Raw genomic sequence first — 24,983 nt, forward strand, 5'->3', positions numbered from 1 at the left:
AATCCTGGGTGCTCTGCCTCACCTGCCATTAAAAAAAAAAAAAAAAAAAAAAAAGGAAAAATAAGAAACCAACTTCCAGGAACTGTAAAGGCAAGCAAGATTCAGACCTAGGACACTTAGATGAAAACAGTTATGGTGTCCAGAGCTGGAAGTGATTTTTTCCCTCCTTGGTTACCTCCTCTTCTCCCAGCCCTGGTTACAGCAGCCGAGACACACGTGCAGGGCCTGCAGGGCTGAAGTCCCAGTTTCATGTGCAAATGAGGGCCATCAATCAGTAGGACATTTCCCTTTGATTCCTGACTAGCCCCCCTACCCTCCCATTCACAGCCTACCATCTGAGGGGCTGGGGAGCCTGGCTCCTGCAGGCCACGGCTCCGGCTCCGAGCTGCCTGCACAGCACCAGCTGTCTGGCTAGGGCTGTTTGCTGCCAGGTTGGCAACCTGGGTCTGGCTGGCACTGGCCCCTCCTCACAGCTGGTTTCCTTGGGATGAAGATGTCAAGATGAACAGAACTGGAGGCAGATGGTAGCCTTGCAGGACAGCAACAGCCCAGAGCAGCTCAAGACAGAGAGACGTGTGCATGCACACACATACAGCTTCAGGGTGGCTCAAACTGGTCAAGGGAAGAAAAAACTGGAAATTTTGTGCTGATACCTCACAGCGTAACAGAGAAACAAATCTTCTGCTGTCAGCAGAGCAGGGGATGCTGATCTAAAGACCAAGGGCCAGGAAGGCAGACTGAGTTTTCTCTAGCTTGTCCCACTTTCCCTCCTTGACCCTGTACAGGTCACTTCACCTCACCCCACCAGGTGAGGCTGTCACTGGGAGGGTAATTTAAGTCTAAAGAACACTTGAGACCAAGTCCCTCAGCACAGCAGCTGCAAGAGTATTCTCATTCATTCTGCTTCACTGTAATATTTTTGAGGGTCTTCCTTCATCCCTGTGTTCGGGTTATGAGACATGTCAGCTTTGGGACATGACACAAGTTAAACATTTCTCCAATTAGGTCATTCTCCCCTGTCCTTTCCCACAAAAGGAGGAAAGGGGTTTTTCAGTGTTTCTAGTGCATCCTTTCACTTTGGGGTAGCTTTCTCAGACTGTCCCTCTCGAGCTGGGCAGCATGAAGGTGTGCTTAAAGCCAGAGTTCCCTGTGACAGTGACTGCCAGAAAACCAGGCCTATGCTTACATTTGAGAAATACTGTCACAAAGTTATAGCCACAGCTCTTCACTCAGCCTTCTCCCCATCTTTCCTGCACCCCAGCTGCACCTGATTTCCATCTGTCTGTTCACCAGGTGAACCACTTTGCTGCATAATTGCAATGGCTCCTACTCCCTCCTCCAGGTGCTTTGCTGTTTGACCAGCCATTGTCACCTGTGAAGGGCAGCAGTAACATCCTTTGACGCCAATCTCAGTATCTTTGTGTGGAGCTGACAGGAGACACCCTAAGAATGGCCTTGGTTCTTCCTTTCCTCTTTTCTTTCAACCTATGAGACAGGTTGAAAATGAAATATTCTGAGTCAGTGAAACCCCTGCCATCATAGCAGCCCCAGCCTCATAGAGCAGCTGGGGAGTTTAGAGGGAGATGTCTTCATCCTCTTAACTGAAAAGTCTGCTCACTCATTTACCAGCTGATTCTGCCTTTCCAAGATTCATTTCTTTTATTGCTCAGAGCCTGGGAGCAAATTTTCAGTTCAGACCTCCCCTGGAAAGAGGTAGGCAGCACAGGGGCCATCTCTTTAATGCAGTGTCTGAAAAGCAGGTCTTTCTACTGGCCACAAAGGACAACAAACTGCTGCTTGAGGATTGATTTAGGAGGTCCTGTGTAGTTCATTTGCTGAAGGCATAAGACTATGAAATCGTATTTTATTGGCAGCTACCTGGGACAAAGGAAAACCAGACCAACAGCTAAATCTTTTAACAAAGCACTTGAAGTCCTGCTTCAAAACCAATGGAACAAATAGCAACCGAGCAAAACCCAAGCTCTGCATCCACAGTCTTTGTCTTTTCCTAGGAATTTCTCTTTAAGAACCAGAGCAAACCAGCCAGATCAAGGCATCACTCAGAACAACTCAAAGAGCTGGAAACAGCATCTTACCTTTTCATCTGTAGGCAAAATGCCAAGAGGAGAGAACAAGTGCAAAGAGAATGCGAGGCGGGTGTCTCCAATCTCACTCACACAGACATGGGCTCTTTGATGGTGAACCTGACAGACACGTTAGCTGTGGATTCTGGTTTTCAGCAGGAGCTAGAAAGCAGCTAAATGCTGCAGGGCAGTTAAACAGAAGGTCTGCTTCAAAGTGTAGGGGGCATTTATTTAAGCTGCCCAGCTGTCTTGTTGGCATGACACAGGATGAAAGTGCAGCTAGGGCACATGGGTTGCCTCATCTCTGCACTGGCTGAGAGGGCAGGCTAACGTGCTGTGTTACTGGGAACCTTGCATTAATAATGCAGATAAATACCTGTACTGCACCGTTGTCAGGGGAGGTCTGAGCTGTTTGCCAAACCAAAACAGTGCATGGACAACTTTTGGTACCTTGGCTTAATGCAACACTGCTGTGCTAGAGGCACAGAAGTCCCAGCCTTCTCTTAACCACTTACTTCTATGCCCTGATCTATCTTTAACTTCAGAAACCTCTTCCTACCTTCTCCATTTTTCTTACCCTGCAGAAGCTGTAAAATTCACGCTTCCAAAAGGCAGCTAGAAAACACAATGCATCCCTAGTTCTCCTCAGCGCTCAGGTTCCTCAATGTCTGAGCACCAAAGTAAAGTCCACCCCCCTCCTCTGTCAGGACCACAGGCCACAAAAGAAGTCCATGCTAGCCCTGGGCTTCTTGATGCAGGTGACAGCAATTTTGTCACACTGCTGATACACCTTTTCTGCAAAGGGTGAAATTTTGCCCTGAAACGTATAGCAGGGAGAAAGAAGCCTGGTCTTGTAAGCAGATGTCTTTCCTAAATTGCTCTAAAACAAATACATTACAGGTCCAGAACTCATCCTCTTCTTCGGGTTCATATATTAATAAAGGAAATAGCTAAAGTACTTGCCAAGTTCAGCTGCCCCTGTAGTTCTTCACAACCCCAGACCTCCATCCTCCTTACTCCACCCAATGCCTTGCACTTCCTTTATGTACCCTCAGGATTACGAGCCACCTGCCTCTTGAGGTAGCAAACCTGCCTACTAACAAGAAAATGTGTAAAGCAAAGATAAGGTCTTAAAGCTACCCAGGGTGCAGGCTCAGGGCTGATGAATGAGTTGCAGTGTTGTCTCCCAGCCACCATTTCTGATGCATTTTGGGTTAGTAGTGGATGGTCGCAACCCTGTAAGGGAAATTAAAGGGGTTTTTTTTGCATCTTGAGTAACTTTCCCTGTGGGCAGTCTCTTTCTCTGGGCTCACTGATGCAATTGCTATTACTCTGCTCTCTGCTTGTAATCCTGCAAGGTAGCCTTGGACTGAGTAGGTACACAGAAACTCAGGCATGTTTTTCCCCTATAAATACAGTTATGTCACCTTGGTGGGGAAATAGGCTCAGAAACTGCCCCTGCTGTATTTGTTTTGTATTTGACAAAACATCAAATAATCGACATTCATTCACATATCTGATTTAAAACATGATACGTGACAGTCCTAGCTTTAACTTTTCACATATGTTCTTCATGTCACAGCCAAGAGGAACAAAACTCTTGAACCGAGAAATAGAGAATATCAAGATACTTTATCACCCCAGACGACAGTGATGCAGTTTGTATGCTCAAGGGCTGTACTAAGCTAGACCCAAGTATGTATTCTGGGCCAGATTTCTCTTTGGCTCTGATAAGCTCAGACTTTGGCAGGAGTGCGTAAAGATTTCCTGGACTCCAGACAATTCCAAGCTGCAGCAACAGACAAAGTGTATGTGCATCTACATGGGTGTTGTGTGTATGTGCATGTGTGGCAGGGATGATAGACAATAAACCCAGCTTCATGTGCCAGGCTCCCTGTAAATAAGAAGCCATAGGGTGATGGATGGGCTTGGGAAGGCCTGGAGCAGAATGGACGGGGTAGGCTCCATGGTAGCTGACATGCAGAGAGCTGGCTGGAGCCAGGAGGATGGCATTGTGCAGATAAATGAGATTTCACTTCCCTGCTGGGTCTCTTTCCATCTGTTTTTCTGTTTTTGGAGGCAAATGCTGGGAAGCTTCATATACAATCTGCCAAGAGACCTTCCCATTTCAAAGGGATCTCTCCCAGCTTTCTAGGGTCCCCAAAAGCAGACAGGTAATCTTATATGCACCCTTCTCTTTACCCCACTGGGGCAAAAGTAATAATGCCTTTCTTCTCTCCAACATTTCTTGCACACTCACTTTGCAAAGAATATTTTTTTTGCTGCTGGCCTGGACAGCCTTGGGATGACAGAGCAGCAGAGTCCCCTGCTCACAGATTTCCAGTTCTTTTGGGTCCCTCTTCGGAGCTGCCCTCCTCCTTTCTTAGGTTTCCTGTATCCATCGTCACCTTTCCTCCCTACTTTGCCTTTCATATTTATCTGATTCCACAGTTTCCTTGTCCCTCATGACTGTGTTTGGTATGAGAGATTTCCCCTCTGCAGATATTTAGGCTAGGCTACTTGAATCCCGCCACCGCCCTTTGAAACATCTGCTTTCCTTTTGCTTGTGTTGTTTTCTCTTGCTTTCTGCCATCACCAAGCAGCACGCCGCTGTAGAAAGGGCCAAATTCACTAATACACTAATTGCACTAGTGGCACAAGAGACAGGACATAGAGATTCAGGCTAGCAGGGGGTTGGCTAGTAGCTGTAGTTGCCCCTGTGCCTCCACAAAGCATCTTCCTGGGGCAACTCATGCCCAGTGACCACTTGAAATGTGACTCGCTCAACATTAGTTGAAGGGCTGGAACTGGGACTCTGGTTTTGCTGGCCCACTGGCCCAGGCAATCCCTTCCCGTCACCACTCACCTCTGGCTGACAGACTGCACTCTGTCCTCCTAACCACCGAGGACAGAAATGGCTTGTTCACACAGCGCAACGCAGGAAATACACTCTCCTGCAGCCCAGACTTGTGAGTAAGCTGGCAGTTTTGTACTTGTCACTAAGTCACTGCTAAGCTCCAACACCCTGGCCCTGATGAACACTGGACACCTTGCAAGTCCTTCAAGTCACTACGTGCCTCTCGCCTTCAGCCACAGCCATGCCCCGCTTTCTCCTGTGCCTACGCGGACCTGCAGCGAGAGCTTCGCTGCTCTCGGTGTCAGTGCACGAGCAGGGAGGGTGCAGCACCAACATCCTCCAGGGACAGAGCAGCCCAGCAAGTTGCTGTATTGGAGTGGAAGAGGGGCACGTGAATGAATATGCAGTACCCTCTGCTCTGCTTCCCTCGGGGACCTCACGGAGTGCCTGACACAGCCATCATAGGTGACCTGCTATCAAACAGAGCCTACTCTACCCAATAATGAAATTAAAATAGCAATGAGTCTGAGATTAGCATCCAAGATATAGTCGCTTGCTGTCAGCACAGCAGAGAAGACTCTCCAGTTTAATGCACGATGCCTGGTGACAAATGAGACACAATCAATAGCAAAGGTCATTGCTCACCGGGCTGGAAAGCACCCGCCAGTGTGACAGGGAAGAAGGGGGCAGATTTGGCCCGATCTTCACCAGGGGGGTGGGAGAAGTAGATGTGTCCTGACTGGCAGAACAGTTAGGCTGTGCTTTCAACATTTTTCCATGCACGTCATTCTCACTTTGAACCAAAATGTGTAGGATTAATGCCTCCTCCTGCAAGGGAGAGGAGATGGGAATACAAAACCATTTCCATTAAAACATCTGGCTGACGGAAGACTTCAGGTGTGAATTGGATAAATGTCACTTAAATCCTGCATGATGAATTACTGGCTGTAATAAGCCATTAACTCATGCCAAATTGATTTAATTCAGAAACAAGCTCTCACTTTTATCAATAGAGGAAGAACAGCGAATAACCCGTGGGTACTCAGGGGCTCGGTGCATGGCAGCGCGCGGCTCTGCAAGCACAATGACTCGGTGGGAAAAGCTTCCTTCACCCCTCGGCCACTTCCCACAGCAGCTCTGGCTCAGGGCCGGGACATACCCCTGGGGTGCGCGGGGGGCTCAGCGGCTGCCTGCGAGAGGGCCCACGCCTCTGTCCGGGGCGACTTTGCTTCCAGGGAGGGGGACAGCCACCTCGGGAGGGAGCCTGCACCGGCCCCTCAGGTAGCAGGGACTCGCAGGGGGGTGGCGGGGCGCAAGCCGCGAAGCAGCCCACGCTGCACACCCCTGCAAGGTGCACGGCGCTGCACATCGCGCCGAGGGCGAGCCGGGCGGCAGGACCGCGGCGGGAGCGGGAGAGCCCGGAGCCCGCTCCCCGGCACGGGTGACAATGGGGCTGGCTGGAGGCACCGGCGCTGTCCGCGCTCGGTGCTCGGCTCCCCGCCGGTGCTCGGCTCCCCGCGCCCAGCCGTGCCGCCGCCACCCGAGGCACCGCGGGCGTCCTGGCGGCGGCAGCGCTTGGGGTCCCCGTCACCCCCGGTCTTTGTCTCCTCCGGGGCGCACGGAAAGTGGGAAAGTGCCCCCCGCTCCTCCCCAATCCCTGCGAAAGCAAAGGGGAACGCGCTCGGTGGAGCATGCATCCCGGCCCCCGCGGGCCGGCCCCGGGCTGGCGGCGGGGGGAGCGCGGTGCGGGGAGCGCGGTGCGGGAGCGCGGTGCGGGAGCGCGGTGCGGGAGCGCTGCCTACCTGTGCGCGGCTCCTCGCTCTGCGCTGAGCCCGGCGGGCAGGGCAGGGCAGCGGCTGTGCGTGCAGCGGGAGGGGAGGCCGGTCTGCCGGGGGGGCAGAGGGGTGTTCAAACCCGAGAGCAGGAGGAGGAGGAGGAGGAGGAGACAGGGGGAAGGCAGTGGGGGAATGTGGAGAGGAACCGGGGACGCCGGGAATCCCGGGGGACTGGGGTGCATGGTGCGGGGGGAGGTGGGGCTGGGAGGGGCGGAGGGGCTCGGGGGGTGCTGGGCGCGGGGGGGTGGGGGTGCTGTCGGGGGGTGCCGGGGGGAAGGAGGAGGAGCAGGGGCGCGGGGTGCGCGCTCCCGCGGGGCTGGTGGCAGCAGCATTCCCTGCCCCGGCCGGGGACCGGGGCGGACAAAGGACGGGGACAAAGGCGGGGCGGCCCGGGCGGGGCGGGGCGGCGGCCGGGCCCCCGCTCACCTGCACGGCGGGGCGGGGCGGGCACGGCGCCCCCGCTCCCCGCGGAGCGGCTCCCCCGCGTTACGGTAACGGGGCGGCAAACCGGGCCGGGCGGGGGGGAGAGCCCAGCGTCCCCCGCTCCCTGCACCCAGCCCCGCTGCGAGGGAGGGGGGCGCGGGGGGCGCCGGCCGGGGGGCGGCGAGCGGCGGGGACCGGCGGGGACCGGCCCCCCGCGCCCGCTCCTCCCGTCGCCAGGGGGCGCTGGGGCCGCCCGGCGCCCTGACGTCAGAGGCCCGCGCCGCCGCCGCCCGGGCAGCCGCGCTGTGCGCCGGGACCGGTCGGGTCGGGTCGGGTCGGGGCGAGGGGCGGCGGGGGCCCCGCGGGCCGGGCCCAGGCGGTAAGGGTCAGCGGGGGTCCTCCGCGGCTCCGGGCGGGAGGGGTCGAGGCGGTGACGGTCACGGTCACCGGGGTCCCCCGGGCGGGACGGAGGGCTGTGCCGAGGGGGCTCTGCGAGCCCGGGAGCGCCGTTTCGGAGGGGAGCGGTGCGGAACGCCTGGTAGCACGGGCTGGGGGAGGCCGGCAGGAGTGCCGGGGTAGAGGCAGCGCTTGTCCGCCGAGGAGCGGTGGGAGCGGGGCACCCCGGGGCACCCGCCCCCCTCCCGAAAGCTGTGGTCTGTCCTTCCGTGTGTCCGGTCGTTAGAGAAGCCAGCGTGTGAGCCGGCGCGGGAGCGTTCCGTGGTTCTCCCTTCGCTCCTCTGGAGCCGTGAAGCGGGCAGGGCGCAGCGCGGGCTGGTGCGGGAGGCCTGTGCGGGTTACTCGGGGCTGGCGCGGGAGCCCGTGCAATAGGCACGGGCACTTGGAAGGTGATGGATTACGAACTGACACCCCTGCCTCCTTTGCTTCCCTTTTCTTCTGAAATTTCTTCAGTAAGGGATTGCTAGCTTCCAAAAAGCATCGTGAAGGAAGGTGCAGGCCTTCTTCTTTCCTGATGCCTACTCCTCACTTCCCCTAGCCGTCCCTCCGTGCTGTCTGTTATGCTGGGAGGGTGGGATGATTTCTTCTGGGAACTGATCTCATACACATAGGACAGAAAATCCAAATTAATAGATGAAAGGCTATTAACTGCGGCATTGCTCCAATCGGTTACTCCAATACCTTAAGCTGAGGGAGTATTAAATGTGTGGTTCTTAGGTCTAACCCTGTGACTAAGGGTGGGTCTCTTGGGATGCTGCTGCCTCAGTTTAAGAAAGGGGGATGTTTAGGTGAGGATGTGAACCTAAACCTCTAAAAACACCGATTCTTTGTGTTACTCTGATACAGATTTTTTTGTACAAATTTGAGAGTCGCTGCAGGTGGGGTGCTAGAGAGATGCTTAAGTATCTTAATTCCATTCATTGTAGCAGATCACTAATATTCCAGGGAGTCTTTGTATACACTGGTAAGATTCTGATTTAAAAAGGGAGAGGAGAGTAGCTTCCTATTTTGTGAAGATTGAAGTAATTCTTTGTAGGTCTGAAAAACACGGTTTGTTGCAGCTTGCAAATCAGTGGCTAAGCAACTGATTGGGATGGCTGTGGCTTGTCAGCAGTCTCTGTGCTCCTGGAGGCATTTAAAGACACACACAGTTCATGAAAAATGGTGCTGCTATTAGTGGTTAGAGTTTGCATGCATGCAAAGAGTACGGATAAAATAATGAAACAAATTTTAATTTGTAGTAGAAAATTATGTACACTGTAGCTTAAAACGTGTAAGGCAGGTACTCCACTATATAAAGAAAGCTGTTGGAAAGTTGAGCCCCAGCATCTGCTGTTTGGTGTCAGCACGTGGTCTTCAATTTGGCTATCTAATGTGCTGCCCTTTATAATTGTCACAAATTTCACGCTGCCCAGGGAAGTGGTCACAGCACCAAGCCTGTCAGAGTTCAAGGAGCATCTGGATGACGCTCTTAGTCATATGGTTTAGTTTTAGATAGTCCTGTGAGGAGCAGGGAGTTCGACTCCATGATCTTATGGGTCCCTTCCAACTTCAGATATCCTGTGATTCTATGATTCTCTGTGACAAATTCCATGTTAACTTAATTAGGCAGCCGTGCAGGGTTTGGTTTCCTTGGGACTGGGGAGAGAGACTCTGAAGCTCTTGGTAGTAGGCAGCAGATGTATAGCTGTGTTGCATACCGTCAATGGAAGATGCAGCTCCTTGCCTGAACAAGCAGTCTTTCGTGGTGGTGTGAGAATAAACCCATAGAACTGAGTTCTTGTGTTATAGTAGGATATGGGGGTTAGAACAGGGGTATGTTTGGGTATGTTGCAAGAACATTTGTGTGACTTTAAAAAAGTGTTCCTTGTGCTACTGAAAAGTGATTGTCTAAGCTTTCCTGTGTCTTAGAAATCACGAATTCTCCAGTCCTAGCAAAATGCATCAAAAAGGGAAGGAGACAGTGAAGAGCTGTGAATTGGATAGGTTTTCACTTTTTAATAAAACACAATTAAAAAAAAAAAGCAGGAATTAAATTATGAGTATTAATCAGAGGTGTGAGCCAGAACACAGCAATGACGCTGTCTTCAGTTTTTGCACTGCTGGTGCTGACGACGTGGTGTTGCTTATGGAGGGTGCTTAAACCTTTCATAGTGGGCCCTGCAGATTTGTCACAGCAGAGTTCATATGCTCATGACTAAGCGCAGAGCAGAGTTTGTTGGGTCTGAGCTCAGCAGCACTAGGGAAGTGGATGGCTCCATCAGCTGACTATTAATAATATAGGAGCAAGAGGACAACCATTATTTCTTGTGATTACTTCCAGGTTCTGGGAAAGATGACCACTCTCACACGGCAGGACCTTAACTTTGGGCAAGGTAGTATGTTGTGGTATGCTTGTGAAGCTTCTTGTTGGTGCATGAGCTTGTGTAATTGTTGTTGGAGGGTTGTTCTATCCCTAAACTTCCTGCAGCTAAGGGGAAGCAGGTGGAATTTATGCAGGGAAAAAGACCTGAAAAAAAATTCCTATGAATTGCTCTGCATGCTCCCCTGCCCCCATACTTCAGCATCCTTTACTTTTGTTTTTCAGTTGTTGCAGATGTTCTTTCAGAATTTCTGGAAGTGGCTGTTCACCTTATCTTATATGTCAGAGAAGTTTACCCTATTGGGATCTTTCAGAAGAGGAAAAAATACAATGTACCTGTCCAGGTAGGAGATTTTCCTGGAAGCTGACAGCCATGTGGACAAGCAAAATAGTGGGGATCAGTCAACACTCATCAGAATAAACTAAATCACTTCCAGAGTTTGTTTTAACATGCAAACTCATTTTTGAAGAGAACTTGGTTCCTGTCAAAAGAGAAAACAGCCCTGTAGCTGAGGATACAGCAGTACTCATGGAACAAGCAGATCATGAACAGTAGTAGGCAGCTGCCCCAGGTAGAGGTGGTTGGAATATACTATTCCCAATACACCACAGCTCTGTGGGTGCAGTGATCTGCCTCAGCCAATTAACCCTTCCATGAAAGAATTACTGGTTTGAATTGGCAACTTAGTGGTGAAAAATTCTATTTGAAGCATGACTCGAGTGCCTTGTAAGACATTGGTGCTTCTGTTTAAATCTTCCCATTTAGCAGCGTCCTGGTTCACATCAGAACACAGCGCTGACTGTTCACTGTTGTTGCTACAGATGTCCTGCCACCCGGAGCTGAATCAGTACATCCAGGACACGCTGCACTGTGTAAAGCCGCTGCTTGAGAAGGTAAGATCATATCAGGGACCTGGGCAAAAGTACTCCAAGGTTGTTTGACAGAAAGTAAGAGAACATAAATGCCATCTTCATTGCAAAATTTATTTACAGATTTACCATACACAATATACTAGCTGATAAAGTTACTAACAAAAAATAAAAATAACATCTGTAACCTTTCCTTGCAGTTAAGGCCCTGCATTGCTGCCGATTATTGGTATTTAGTTGCACGTAATACATGCACACAAAGATATACATCCAGTTACATCATCCTACATGTTAACTTAACATTTTGCTTTTGAATACATTTAAGTTTAAGCACTGATCTGACAAAATAGTTCAAATGCTTTGCTGTAAGCCAGCATGTACAGTTAGGTGTGACCATATGAAACATTTCAGGATGTAGGATGCTGGCAGATTTTGCATGCTCTGCTCTTTACAGACATTTAGAGAATGGAAATAGGTCAGTTTTACATCACAGTAGTACAAAGCTGCTATATTTGGCCAACGGTCTAAGCATATTGTAATTCCCCATCACTGTCCATTCCCCAGTGATGCAGTGAGATGGCTGTACATTTCCTCCTTTGTGCCAAAACAGTATCTAGAGAAACATCTCCCTAGAGCCTTAGCAATAAGCTATCAGTTTAACATCTAGCAAGAAATGGCTTTGTGAAAGCATTTTTTCCGATTGGTAAGAATAATCTCATAGTGCTTAAGCTTTGGATAACCGCTAGTGCTGTGAGCCACAACAAGTAAGCATACTCCCACTTTATCAGAATTCTGTGAAGCACACTGGGGGCAGAAGACAGCTTGTTTTAAGGCAGAGATTTTTCTCTCTCTGTTGTTGCAGAACGATGTGGAGAAAGTCGTAGTCGTAATCCTGGATAAAGAGCACCACCCCGTGGAGCGATTTGTCTTTGAGATCACCCAGCCACCTCTTCTGTCCATCAGGTAATGTTTCCCTTGGGTAATGGTTCCCTTACTGCTTGCCCGTGGCATCCACACCTGCCTCTGCAGAGGTGTTCTGGAAGCAGCGCCAGGCCCTGGTACTTTGCTGCATGCCAGTAACAACTGCTGTCTCCTCAACAGTTCAGAGTCCCTGCTGTCCCACGTGGAGCAGTTACTGCGTGCCTTCATCCTGAAGATCAGCGTGTGCGATGCTGTGCTTGACAACAATCCCCCAGGTGACCACATCCATGCAGCCTAACAGCATGGCATTCTTGAGATGACAATAGGTAGTGGCTGATCCTCTGTCAGTTGTCGCCTGATCTGGAGCCTACTACTTCTCTTGCAGGTTGCACCTTCACAGTTCTGGTTCACACGCGGGAAGCTGCCACACGGAACATGGAAAAGATCCAAGTGATAAAGGTGAGTGATATCTTTGGCTACCTCATTGCGTGTGAGCAGCCTGCAGAGCAAAGACTGGAAATGAAAGAGTTTGGGCACCTCTAAGGTTAAGGCTGCTAGGTATTTTGGATGTGTATGTCAGCTTTACATGATACACTTCACAACTTTGCTCTGAATGTGTTAAAATGGTTCACTCTGGCGAGGTGACTGAGCACATTCACCACACACCAGCCACAATTGCAGATAATAGCTGCTTCAATGCCTGAATTAGATTGTAACAATACTTACTGCATAATGCCTGCTCAGTCACTTAAAAGTCCTCCAACAAGTACTCAGTACTTAAAAGTACTCTGACATATAAAATAGGCACTTGAATTCAAGTAACAACAAAAAAAAACCCTCTCATCCCACATCCACTATGTGTGGATGACTGATTCTTTATAAATAGCAAGGAAGACTAAGATTCAAGTAACTAGTGGGTTTTGGGTGCACAAATACATTTTATCTTGCAGGAGAGTGTGCAGTTCACTTCTTAAAGCAAGATTTTTTTTTTTTAGGAATCCTTGCTTAGGTACAGGGAAAATTCCCTGAGCCAAGGTATTTCGGGTATCCTAAGGCACAATAAATGAAGTTAGTGAAGTATAAAATTGTTTCAGAATGGAAGTCTGTTCTGTACTGCTTAGGAATGGAAACTGGTTGTATAGTAGGCCAACCTTTAAACTTGCAAGGCAGGACAGAAATCCATGCCCTGAGCATTTTGGAGTTGCAGTTAAATGCTGGTGTAACAAATATAAAATGCTAGCTCAGGACAGCTAAGAGCATATCTTTTAAAGAGGTGAGGTGTCACCTCTGGAATAAGGAAAACTGGTTAACATTATATAGTTTGATGCTGTAATTGAAGATAACTTGGCCCTGAGACTTGGCAAAGCATGCAAGCGTTCAGTTTTGCTGTTACGCAGGGTTTGTTACCCATTTCTTCCCTCAGCCACTAGATCTCTCATTGACTTAATGCTGACCTAGTGCTGACAGAGCTCACCTTACAGAGCCTGCCAGCCTCTCTGCAAATAAAGCACCTTGTGTTCCTGCCCCTAGGATTTCCCGTGGATCCTCGCTGATGAACAAGACATGCACATGCACGACCCCCGGCTTATTCCCCTAAAGACTATGACATCTGATATCTTAAAGGTGAGCAGAGCGTTCTGGCCCAAGAGGCGGCTGGAACTGCACATAGTTCTAAGCTTTGTCTACTCTGATGCCAGCTCCGCAATTTTCTGCAGGGTAACAGTTTTAGTATTGCTGAGCAGTATTATTGCTTAGTCTTGCAGATGCCTGTGCCAGTAATCAGAACAGGGCAAAACTCCTCATAATAAAGTAGGAAATCTGGTTATGGGGGAAGGTACAAACTCTTCCTATTTAGCCCATTGCAGACCTTTTTCCCCTTCACCTACCTGCATACCAAACAGAACTGATGCTTGTTTCTCTCCTCCAGATGCAGCTATATGTAGAAGAGCGAGCCCACAAAGGCACCTGATTTCAAATCTTCTTTGCCTTCAAGCCTCATCTGATCTTCCAGTGGAATAAGATATCTCACAAACCGTACCTTGATAACTGTCTCTTCAGCTGGCCTTCTGGGTGAATGTAGAGCAGCTACTGCCTCTTTATTTCAAGTGCTCTTACCACTGTATATAGAACTGACTTGGAATGTGGAGCCAGAGCCTGTTCCCACGTACACTCACACACCAGAGCAAGTACAGGTTTTGTTACAGTGAATCCCTGGGGGCAGCAGCAGGATGTAGCCTGCTGCAGCGTGCAGTCAGCGCTTTGTACCAATCCAGTCCTCACCTTAACAGAGCATCGCCACCACGCATCGGTAGCGATATACAGCGATCTGTGACATGTGCTCCACTCGAGCAATGGACTCATACTAAGGGTGACTGAGGCCTTATGTAGTGTCTGTCCGCTGTGACTGTCCCAAGTAGTCTTCAATAAATACTAAGATTTACCCCAGCTGAACTAGGCTGAGTCCTGTCCAAACCAGCCTCCCGCCTTAAGTGAGGAAGCATTTTTGTTTTGTATGGAGCTTTGTATTTTATGTGGAGCTTCCACCACCTTTCCACACCTTTTACTGGAACATATGTGGGATCTGTCAGTTCCTACGAGAGCATACACAACCTTGGTCTCTCCCCTTTCCATGGGACAGCTTTTACCCACGGGTGGCATTAGCAAGGTGGGTTTTGCCCGTCCACCAAGGACGCTTGCCAACTGCCCTACTCCTAACAGAGAACAGCCAAGGCAAGCACTGTTAATCCTACACCTATCACAGGAGATGGAGGAAGGCCTTAGTATTAGCTCTGTGCATGCAGGGGTAGAAGACATGATTCATAGTATTTGAGCTGAGCTTGTTGGCCAGACAATTCAATAAGACAGCCAGTAAGTACCGCCCTGCTTCCTCCAAGTAAAAAGTGCAAGAATACTATAGATCCAGGTCATGCACTGCTTTAACATTTTATATAGGGTTAGACTGTTCAGTACAAACCACATACTTTGGTAGTACAAAGGTAGTGTGGAGAAAGCCCAGCACAATCAAAAGGCACTTAAGTTGTAAGGTAGCCACCTTAAGGGATTCCTTATCTCCTGTTTCTCTCTCTGGCTGTTTATTCAAACAATGATGGGCTGTCTTCGGACAGGCAGGTATGTACCATTCTGATCATATAGGCTTACAGAAACAGTAAGGAATTAAGTACCAGTGACACAGCATTTATATCAAAAAGGGTTGACAGTGTCCTTATGCTATGAAAGGTCTGATGTGAAAGATACATGTTTTTATACAAAATTAAACTGAAACAGGAAAATACCATACAAAACAAGTCTCTCTGCTACAGAGCCCTTGAAGACAGCATTGATAATCTGAAATAAACATTTTAGCCTTATCTTTCATAAGTTCATAAACAAACAAGAAGTGGTGTCTGTTTAAGACTCAGAGTTTGGCTGTAGCACAAGGACATATTAACTAGAAGAGACAGATACCATATTTAATTGTCCTAGTCTTCCTCCTGTGGAAGGGCACTAGTAATTGCGGTAACATCAATGGTACAGGAGGATGAAAGGCGAAGACAGAAGTCCTTCCAGAGGGCTGGGCCTGCAGAAGTTCTGCTGTGAACAATGAGAACTAGCTGCTTGTATTTGAGACCAACTGTGCAAGACAAAGGCAGGACACTCACCCAGAGAGTACAGACAAATAAGTGCACCTGAGACCACCTGGTTACAGTCCTGAGGTAAAAGCAAACACTTATATTGTGCCTTCATAACAACGTCAGGGGCCCAATGGTGATGCTGGTGTTTGTCACTCGGATCCCATACCATCCTGCCCAGAATTGGGTGTCTTGGCCTCCGTGCTGAAACCAGATGTAACGAACTCCAGCTGGGTAATTCTGGAAGGTGTGAGAAATCTGGGGAGAAAGAAGAAAATTCTCCTTAATTTGCCTAAATAAGCCAGCACTGACCTAGAAGCTAGGACAACTACAGTATGCAAGTCTTGGTCTCAGGAAAAGCTCATTCTAAGATATCTTTAATATCCAAGATACCAGCGCACCATACCCCTTTCTGAGGGGCAGGGAAAAAAGCCTCTCCAAAGTCAATCATAACATAAGCTTGATTCTTAGGTACATTTGTCATGAAAACAACAACGTACTGGGGAATCTACAGCCAATCAAACCAGTTAAACACATTCAGTGGTTTAAAAAGAGTAACATCTGCAATACTTTAAATTACATCCATGCAGTAATTTTAAAACAAAGCTTTTTGATCCAATAAAAACAAGAACTGTGCTCTTGTAGCTTTGTTATTTAGACAAAAACTTAAGCAAAAAACAATGAAAGAGACAGAGCTAAAATAACACAGAAGCCTAGGGGATACTCTTTAGAAAACCCTGGGCACCTACAAACCAAACCTAGTTCTTTCATGGCGCTACTGCTTCTTCAGCATTGTCAACAGCAAGGACTTACTTAATTTAACCTTTTGTATTGAGTAGAGGAGGCTGAAGAGCAGAGAAAGTAGGTCCACTTGGGACTTCTGGCCAGGTAAGACTTGCAAGATTCAAGTGTCACAATACTGATGCAAAGCTGCTGCCCACCTCTCTCCACATCGCATCGTTCCACTGCTCTATAACCACTGGCTCGGGACGGAACTCCTCAAGGACAATGTAGTCCTCAGAAAGCAGCCTCACTGTGAGTTCATAGCGACATCCACAGTCAAATCTGGCAGCATACCTAGAGAGGCAGGGAGTAAGTCAAGGAGCAGGGTTGTATATACAGCATTCAGTTTTCTTTAGTGTTCAAAAACAGCATCCAAGGGGATTCCCATCTGCAGAGGAAAAGGAACATCATCCCCATAGCTCTGAAAAAGTTCTAAACCTTCCAGCTATCCTCCTCTTTGCAGGATTGCCACCTCCTTACAGCCCACTGAATAAACTTAGATTTAGCTTATGCTTTACTCAAGAGCTACAGCTCCCAAAGGATGAAGAACTAGTTTTACAGCATGAAAAGCTTCAGAGGCCTAGCTTATCTCTAGGCCAATACCAGAAGTTCTAGTTTTCAGTGCATACGCTTACCAGTCCTTGACTACGATTTCAGGCCGTTTCTCATCCATCAACTGATTCCAGTATCCTTCTTTCTGCAGAGTAATGAGTTGAGACTTGAAGCATGGCCTGCAACAGCAATAGAAATATTCACAGCTTCACAAAACGCATCTCTTCCCTCTCAATGTCCACACTTTCCCTGAACAACTTTACTCTCGCCAAAAGCCCACCCAGACCTTGAAGGCCCACGAGGCTGACTGGGCTAAGGCACGCCATTTTCCGCAGCCAGAACTAGACAAGGAAGTGAACCGATTAGCTTCACCCCCAGATAAAAGGAAGAGTTACCTACAAACTGGATTAAAAGTGGTCCCATGGCTTTTGTAGCATATATTGGTAACAGGAACCTGCTGCTTAATGGGTGTAAGAGCAGCTAATCCTCCTCTGTTGTCAGCTTTTATTGCAAGCTGTTAGCATGACAAACACACCTACTCTCTTAGAGGTTACAGAGCTTTGACCTTGTCAGGTAAGTGCATCTGATTAGCTTGCTAAACCTTAACCTTTGCCCACCACCTTTGGTAGAAGAGGAGCAGAGATCCCGTGTGGATTATCATGACTAAGTTACAGGACATTCCTGGTAGAGACAGAGAAATTTAGCACATGCTGTGATTAATTCTCTCAGTGCACCTGTGTGTTTAGACCAACTAGTGTAAAAGGTTAATTAAGCTCCTTTCTTTTCCCACACACGGGCTAAGTTTCAGTGTCCCGCCCCCAGCTGCCTAACCGTGGTGCCTTTGCAGACAGACAGACAGGAGGAAGCGGGTCTCCCAGCGCCAGATTACCAGAATCCAGTTCTTACCCATATGAAGTGACAAAGTATTTGCGTACTTCAGGGTCTGGCATCCCTCTTCCATGAGGTCCAGGCATATCCTCAATCTTCCACTTATCTCCCTCATTATTATCAAGTATCCAGTGCTGAAAGTTCTCTAAAAACACAGGTAGCAGAGATGAGTGTTAGGACCTCACACCAGTTTCCAGCATCTCTGCTTTTGTTAAAGCATCAGCTACAGCAGAATACCAGGAGCCTGCTCTGATGAGTTTGCAGACACACTGTAGTTTTCCTACAGCCAAAAGTGACTCCTGTCTTTATGTTGCCATTACTTTTAACGTGGCTGTCAGCAGCTAGGACAAGAGGCAGCAACTTTCTGACTATGTCAGAAACTCATCATCAGTAAGGAAGTAGAATTACTGTAGTCATATTAGTCAAGTCTGACAACAAAAATTCCCCAGCTGCCCAAACGTTTAATCCCAATACCCGACAGTTTCATTGCCGTGTTGTACTTGCTGTGCGACATTAACCGTCGCTGTCCGCAGAGCCGAGGCCTTAGCAACTCCGAGGCTTTTCTGGTTGCAGCCATGGATACGTGCTTACCAGCACTTTAGCTACCCTCTGTAGTTTTATTGCAGATGTTTACTTGTGGATCTGACCCAGCAGAGATTTGTCAGTAGCTGGACAGTCCCACACCACCACAGTGCTTGAGTAATGCAGGACACTGACTCATTCTGACTGTTGGGAAATTCTCTTAGCTCTCGCCTATGAATAATTAAACAAACCTTCAGCAGAGGGGTTTTTGATTAGGTTTCTCTTCAAGTGGCAGAGCATATAGAAGATCTTCCAGTCGGAGATGCTTCTGTCCAAACTCTGAATATAGAACCCCTCGCGCTGGCACTTGCGCTTCCATAGGGTGGTCAGGTCCACCACGTACCGCCACTGCGCGCAGACCAGCCTGCAGGTGCAGAGCAGGTCCCGGGCTGGCAGCAGCGACAGCAGCTCCACCAGGACGTCCTCGGGGAGGTCGCCAATGGTTGTCATCACAGAGCGGCAGCGTCCGGGGCGGGCGGCGGCAACGCCCCCGGGCACCCACAGCTTCGGGAAGCAAGCAGAGTTTCCACCGGTTACCGACAGAACTACGCGGACAACCCGCCCGCCCCGGGGGCCCCGAGCGGGACGGAGCCGTGGGCTCGGGCCCTGCCCCCGCCGAGCAGCGCCGCTCCCCCCGCCCGGCCCCGGCCGCGGCCCCACCTGGGCTCCGCCCGTCTGCGCCCTCCGGACACGGATGTGAGGCGGCGGCGGCCCCGGCCCTTCCGCAGCGGGCGGAGCGCGGGGCGGGGAGGCGGGGAAGGAGGCGGCGCCGTGCGGGGCCGCGGCCCCCCCGCCCCGCGGCCCCCGCCCTTTATCAGGGCGGCCCGGCCCGGCCCCCGCCCGCCCCGCCACAGAGCCGCGGCCGCCCGCCCGCCCGCGCACAGCGGCTAAGGTAGGAGCGCCCGGCCCCGGCCCCCGAGCGCTGCGGGCTCCTCCCGGGCCGGGCCGGCAGGGAGGAAAGGGGCTTCGGGCGGGGGCAGAGGGGACCCGAGCGCGTCCCGAGCAGGGCAGGGGATGGGGGCTGCGGGGCGCAGCGGAACAGGGAAGGCAGGCAGCGGCCTTCGCCCCTCCCGAGCGCTGGGGAATCGCTGCAAAGCGAGGAGAGCCGCGACGCTCCCTCACCGGGCACGGAGCGGGCGAGGCACGCGGATTCCTGCAGCAGGCGAAGCCAGCACGGTCTCCCTTGTCTGTCTTTTAAAAATCATCTTCTGCCCTTCAGGACTGCAGTCGAGGGTTGGAAAGGAGTGGGGGGAATGGGAAATCCCCAGTGCTACCCCCATAACAGCCAGGGAATTTTAAGTGACAGCTTCCCCCTGCTGTCTGCAGTGCAGATAGAGGACACAGGATAGCCCTGCACCTGGAACATCTATAGCTTTGGGATGCTCTCGCAGTAGCGACTCTGTTTCTTCCCTCCCTTACCAGATTTGGCACTGCCATTTTTCATCAAGTAGCATGTCAGGGTATTTCACCTGCTTTGTCCTTAGTGCCCTCCTAGGCTTAATGACTCACCCCTGAGGAGTTTGGCTGCATCTGTGCAGTTTACTGCAGCCTCCCAGCATCAGGACTCTGCTGAGATAAAAGCAGTGTCCCAGTGCATCCCACACTGATGGCACGGGGCTCTGAATCTGCACACTCATCTTTCCTTATTCCTGCAGCACCTGGCCCTAGAACTCAGGGCAGCAGAGAGCTGGTGGGAGTCAGAGTGCAGAATTAGCACATGAAGTTAAAGCATGCACGTCTGACTTAACTGCTCAGGTTATAAGGCCATAGAAAAAGGAATATTAGACAATATCAACTGAGTTATTTTCAGTTATCCTCAGACCTATACTTTATATAGGCTTATGACTAAGGAGATTTAAGTGCCAGTCCCTTGAGGGAAAGCCTTTCAGATATAGAACAAACCACTGCAAGTGTGGCCAGCAAGATGCTCACCATCGATATTTAGGTACTGCTCTGCAGTGTTTGTTATCAATCATGTTCTTAAAGGCAGAGCAAACACCCAGAAACCTCCCTCTGCAGAGAAGCTGATTTTGCAGCAGCAGAGATTTCTGGAAGGTCTAATTCCAGTCTGGGAAACAGACAAGCTGTCCACAATTGCAGATATCAGCTACTTGCGTTTTGTGGATGGATTTTACTAAGGGCTTCACTTCGAACATAAAATATTAATCTGCTCACATGCTTCAGGGTATTAACTTAATAGGGGTCAGGAGGCCTTGAGGTTAGCAAGCAATCTATGCCCCCAAAATCATGCTTTCAGAGAACATGCTTGTTTTCTCTTTTTTTTTCCCTAATGCATCACTGTTTGACATCACTGAGAGTGGGGAACCCCATGTCTGAAGGACCACTGTGTCACACCTCCTCTCCCCCTTCTTTCTTGGAAAGTTCCATCCAGCCTGGCCCAAGGATGGAGTCCCTCCCTGAAGCAGTGCTGATCAGAATCCTGGCTTCCATACCTGCGGTGGATTTGGTGCTGGCGTGCCGCCTGGTCTGCTGCCAGTGGAAGAACCTGGTCGATGGAGCTGCGCTTTGGATCCTTAAGTGTCAGCAGGAAGGCCTCACCGGAGCAGAGTCACAGGAGAACACGGAGAACTGGCAAAACTTCTACTTCCTGAGTAAGAAAAGGAAGAATCTCATCAAGAACCCATGTGGTGAAGGTGAGACACAAGCATAACAAGCCCTAGGATTTCATAGAGATGACTAGTCACCGGGAATTGGGCATCTCCAGTCTTTGAAAAAGATTTTAATTGCTCAGGTTGCAGCATTTTCTTCTTGCCCGAGTCAACTCACTTAATGCACGCAGTCAAATCATTTAATGGGCATGAAGGCCTTTGATAGTCAGCCTTTACAAAGGGCTCTACTTGACATCAGCTTCATATAAGCCTCTGCAGGGATCAGAATCATAATTTGAGACAAGATGTCCTTTGCAGAACCCCTGTCCAGTGCAGTACTGGTAGCGGCATCTGGGTTTCCAGATTGCTTCTTGCTAAATCATGACAGGACAGATCAGGCCTCTCCCTGCTCAGGAGCTCATCTGCCCTTAGCTCACCAGGCACTTCAGGCCTTCCTCCCATGAAGCAGCTCAGGCAATCTTGTGCGTACCCTCCCTGCTACAGCCCACATTACAGAGCTGTGCGCGTACCCCATTTGCCATTATTCTGACAATCTGTGAACTTTGCTTGCCCGCTCTACAAGATGCTTAGCAATAAGCAGCAGTAACCAAGCCTCATAACCCAAACAGCAACAAATACATTTCACACATCATAGACCAAAGCAATATCAACACAGCTTCTCCATTTTGTTTACAGATTATTTTTCTGCAAGCTTTTCCAACACCCACGTTCCCTCTGGCTAAGACCAGAAAAGCCCAACATTTAGGGCCATACTGCTTCTAGAAATACCACTTAGCAATTTAGAAAGTTTAGAAATAAAGCAATCAGCATCTCTCCCCAGGCTGTTCCTGTGTTATGACACTGAAAAAGTGCTGACACACAGTTCAGAATACCTAAATAATTTCTCTGGAGTACTTTGTTAAATAAACCTACACACACATAGCCATTTTGGTGGGGAACGTTAAGTTTGTTAACATTAAGTTCAACCAGACAAAAGGCTTTTGCCTGACCTCTACTTAACAAACATCTCCACAGTCTACATACAAAATCAGCACTGCACCTAACAGCATGCCTTTCGCAAGCCAGAGGAAGGTGCCAGTGGGAGCAGGTCAGGTTCCCCAGGCCCACAGAAACCAAGACTCATCTGAGTCTCTTTTCTGCCATTTGCAGAAGACTTGCAGCACTGGGGAGAGGTAGAGAATGGAGGCGATGGCTGGAAAACTGAAGAGCTCCCTGGGGACTTTGGAAAAGAATTCCCTAGTGAAGGAGTCCATAAATACTTTGTTACGTCTTATGAGTAAGGCTGATTTCTTCTCTTATTCAGGAAAGGGGACATTTTTAGTTCCCCACTCCCAGGAGAGATTGTGAGACCAATTAACATCTCGCTTTTCAGGTGGTGTCGAAAAGCTCAGGTCATTGACCTCAGGGCTGCGGGCTACTGGGAAGAGCTGATGGATACAACCCAGCCTAAAGTTGTGGTAAAAGACTGGTAAGTAGCAAGGATGCCTCAGAAGGCAAGGCAGAGAGGGCTTATACCTGCACTGGGCCTTAAAGCCTCAGCTGCCAGGTCCCCTAGATGTGGGACAGGGCTGGGTCTTGGCTTACAGAGCCACCAGCAGCTCCCACAGGCTTCAATCAGTGCACATGGCCTGTAAAGACTAGGTCCCTGTTGTAAATGAAGGGAGGTGGTGGCTTGGGGCAAGAACCATTACAGATTTCCACCTCAAACCCAGGCCCCAGTGACTTGATGAGAGTGGTAGAGCCTGCATTCAGCCAGATACAGTTGCGTGCTCTGGCTCTGCTGAGTTCACACAGGTAAGACTAGCAGCTTGGATCTCCTGGCAGGTATGCAGGACGCAGTGATGCCGGCTGCCTCTATGAGCTCTGCGTGAAGCTGCTCTCAGAGAATGAGGATGTTCTGGCTGAGTACAGAAGTGAGACCATTGCCATCCCACAGGACAACGATGCCAGCTGGACTGAGGTGAGTTACAGCTGTGGGCTCAGCAGGTGACACCCAACCTACCTGAATCGGGAATATCTTTAAGCAAAGAGAAGCAGGGGAGTTCTGGAGGAGGCAGCGGCTGTCATGTGTTCTGTGGAGCCATGACACTGTGATTGAATGAGGGGATTATACTGGAAGGCTACCTTACATAAAACCTGGAAACTTGCTGAGCCACCACTGCAGGTGTAAGATGAAGGAGATGCCCAACTGGGAGAGGCTCAATAGCCTCTGAACAACAATGGGATCGAAGCTCCTCCCAGTAACTCCTAGTGTAAATGTTACCCAACCTGGTAGGTATGTCGGGCAGGTGGGGTTGAAGGCTATGGGCACTAAAGAAGGGTAGGTTCATGGTGGTTTGATGTTGACCAACAACCATTTTGTCTCTCATCCCAAAGATCTCCCACACCTTTTCCAACTATGGGCCTGGGGTCCGCTTTGTCCGCTTTGAACATGGTGGCCAGGACACGCTATTCTGGAAGGGATGGTATGGCGTACGTGTTACCAACAGCAGTGTGACAGTGGAGCCATAGCTGTGCTGACCTGGGGCCTGTGTGCTGGAGCTGACTTCCCTCAAGGCTTTCCATGGCCTTTGGATGGTTTCTGCATGGTGCTGCTTCCGGGCCGTAGACCATATGACCCTTCTGTGTGTGAATGTGCATGCAAGATGCCAGGGGCCATCATCCATCTTTCCTCAAGGGGACTATGCAAAGAATGTGAATAGATTTGTGAATGCACCACATTAGACTCGGCCTCGCCGCTTGCACTGATGTTCTCCATCAGACATGAGATCACCTAAAAATCCTGGCCTCTGCTTCATGCAACGTCATGGTCATCCAGTATGACTCTTTGCAGGCAGGAGATACTCTTCGCACAGAAAGCTGTTGTTGGCCCCACTTCATCTCAGTTCTTCCCGCTACTAACAGTGTCTGCAAAAAGTACACGTCTGCCTCCAGCCCATATGCTCTCTGACAAGACAGCACTTGGTACATACTCCCACTAGTGCCTCTTGATACCACTCAGGGCTGTGAGCCACCATCCCGAGCAAAGACGCCTAAGCTTCCCTGAGCCAAGCCCATCCCTGCTAGTCAGTCCTCTCAGAAGAGCATCCCCTTAATAGAGCTGGTGTTGCCTAGAGAGATAGGCACTTAGATTTTTGTGTCCATCTGTCTGTCTTCCCTTCCTGGGCTGCCAGCGCATACATACTTGAATACCACTTTGCATCAAAGTGCACCATTACAAATGCAGTGTACTACTAAACCTGTAGCCAAAGGAGAGAGCTTCCGAGCTGGTCACTTTGTGCACGCTCTGCTTCATTGGGCTTTCTGCACTGCTGTCCCTGGGTGCCTAGGGCACACTGGCCTTCCAAACCACAGCCATGCTAAGCCAGAGTCCAGGCAAACTTAATAAAATGACACAATTGTGCGTGGATCTTCCCTTGTGTGCTGGGTATTTGTGTCCTGTGCTTAAGCATGCTTTTTCTGTTCAGTTATGTGGAGCAATGTCAGCCAGTCCTATCCAAAAAACAGGAGTTACTCCATCTTGTATAACACTGTCAGTCTCCCAGAAAGAGGTACATGCTCTGCTCCCCAGCCCAGCAGCCTAAACCTGTCAGAAGCACCTGATGGGCAGTGGGTTTGCAGAGCAGCAGCAGGCAGAGGTGCACCTAAAACATAGTGGGAATTCATGCAAGGTACAGAGGAGGTCCAGAAAGGCTCCTCTACAGCCCAGCCCTGACAGATGCCCTCCAGGTCCTCTGTAACTGTAGCTCTACTGTGAGCTCAGCCTTGGTTCTGACCCAGGAGAGACCAGAACCAGTTCAGAATTTAACTCTTTCCCCTCTGTTACCTCTGCACACAATGCAACTTTATTCACCACAGCCTTTAACACAGCTGACAAAGTTGCTAGTTAATATTCAACTCGCTACCCACTCTCTGCCCCACAGAAGAAATGAGGCTTCCGTATGTCTCTAAGGAATCAGTACAGCAAGGGGATCAATATTCCACATCGTGATGCAATTGTTAAACTGAACCTTTCCTAAGCTGCCATCTCACAGTCAGGATAAAGCCCAGGATTAAGCCTTCAGATACTGTGTCCCTTGTAAATACAGGGTAGGGCCATGGCCCCCACTTC

The 24,983-nt window shown here is 49.8% G+C and overlaps 3 protein-coding genes across 3 annotated transcripts; 2 read left to right on the forward strand and 1 right to left on the reverse strand.

Moving 5' to 3' along the window:
* Window positions 1-9,984: 9,984 nt before the first annotated feature.
* On the forward strand, window positions 9,985-14,231 carry MAD2L2 (mitotic arrest deficient 2 like 2). Its single transcript, XM_009491207.2, has 8 exons — window positions 9,985-10,030; window positions 10,243-10,361; window positions 10,840-10,911; window positions 11,750-11,850; window positions 11,989-12,083; window positions 12,194-12,267; window positions 13,339-13,431; window positions 13,736-14,231. Exons 1-8 carry the CDS (start codon window positions 9,991-9,993, stop codon window positions 13,775-13,777), a joined length of 636 nt encoding a protein of 211 aa, XP_009489482.2. The 5' UTR covers window positions 9,985-9,990; the 3' UTR covers window positions 13,778-14,231.
* A 1,291-nt stretch (window positions 14,232-15,522) lies between these two features.
* On the reverse strand, window positions 15,523-18,698 carry LOC104025631 (F-box only protein 6). Its single transcript, XM_009491196.2, has 5 exons — window positions 18,434-18,698; window positions 17,679-17,805; window positions 16,856-16,951; window positions 16,379-16,514; window positions 15,523-15,695 (listed from the first exon to the last, which is right to left on the reverse strand). Exons 1-5 carry the CDS (start codon window positions 18,690-18,692, stop codon window positions 15,549-15,551), a joined length of 765 nt encoding a protein of 254 aa, XP_009489471.1. The 5' UTR covers window positions 18,693-18,698; the 3' UTR covers window positions 15,523-15,548.
* A 1,912-nt stretch (window positions 18,699-20,610) lies between these two features.
* On the forward strand, window positions 20,611-23,383 carry FBXO2 (F-box protein 2). Its single transcript, XM_009487320.2, has 5 exons — window positions 20,611-20,896; window positions 22,022-22,148; window positions 22,245-22,340; window positions 22,697-22,832; window positions 23,249-23,383. The coding sequence occupies exons 1-5, from the start codon at window positions 20,647-20,649 to the stop codon at window positions 23,381-23,383; spliced, it is 744 nt and encodes a 247-aa protein (XP_009485595.2). The 5' UTR covers window positions 20,611-20,646.
* The last annotated feature ends 1,600 nt before the right edge of the window (window positions 23,384-24,983 follow it).

This window comes from Pelecanus crispus, chromosome 15 (genome assembly GCF_030463565.1).
Source record: "Pelecanus crispus isolate bPelCri1 chromosome 15, bPelCri1.pri, whole genome shotgun sequence".
In the NCBI taxonomy this organism is placed as follows: domain Eukaryota; kingdom Metazoa; phylum Chordata; class Aves; order Pelecaniformes; family Pelecanidae; genus Pelecanus; species Pelecanus crispus.

Excerpts from the sequence above, each read along its gene's own strand:
- MAD2L2 (XM_009491207.2), top strand. The coding sequence starts at position 9,991 with ATGACCACTCTCACACGGCAGGACCTTAACTTTGGGCAAG. Across the intron at positions 10,031-10,242 it reads GGACCTTAACTTTGGGCAAG|TTGTTGCAGATGTTCTTTCA; the intron begins GTAGTATGTTGT and ends TTTGTTTTTCAG. Across the intron at positions 12,268-13,338 it reads AAAAGATCCAAGTGATAAAG|GATTTCCCGTGGATCCTCGC; the intron begins GTGAGTGATATC and ends TCCTGCCCCTAG.
- LOC104025631 (XM_009491196.2), bottom strand. The coding sequence starts at position 18,692 with ATGACAACCATTGGCGACCTCCCCGAGGACGTCCTGGTGGAGCTGCTG. Across the intron at positions 16,515-16,855 it reads GAAATCGTAGTCAAGGACTG|GTATGCTGCCAGATTTGACT; the intron begins GTAAGCGTATGC and ends CTGCCTCTCTAG. Across the intron at positions 15,696-16,378 it reads ACGATGCGATGTGGAGAGAG|ATTTCTCACACCTTCCAGAA; the intron begins GTGGGCAGCAGC and ends CTTTCTCCCCAG.
- FBXO2 (XM_009487320.2), top strand. The coding sequence starts at position 20,647 with ATGGAGTCCCTCCCTGAAGCAGTGCTGATCAGAATCCTGGCTTCCATA. Across the intron at positions 22,341-22,696 it reads AAAGTTGTGGTAAAAGACTG|GTATGCAGGACGCAGTGATG; the intron begins GTAAGTAGCAAG and ends ATCTCCTGGCAG. Across the intron at positions 22,833-23,248 it reads ACGATGCCAGCTGGACTGAG|ATCTCCCACACCTTTTCCAA; the intron begins GTGAGTTACAGC and ends CTCATCCCAAAG.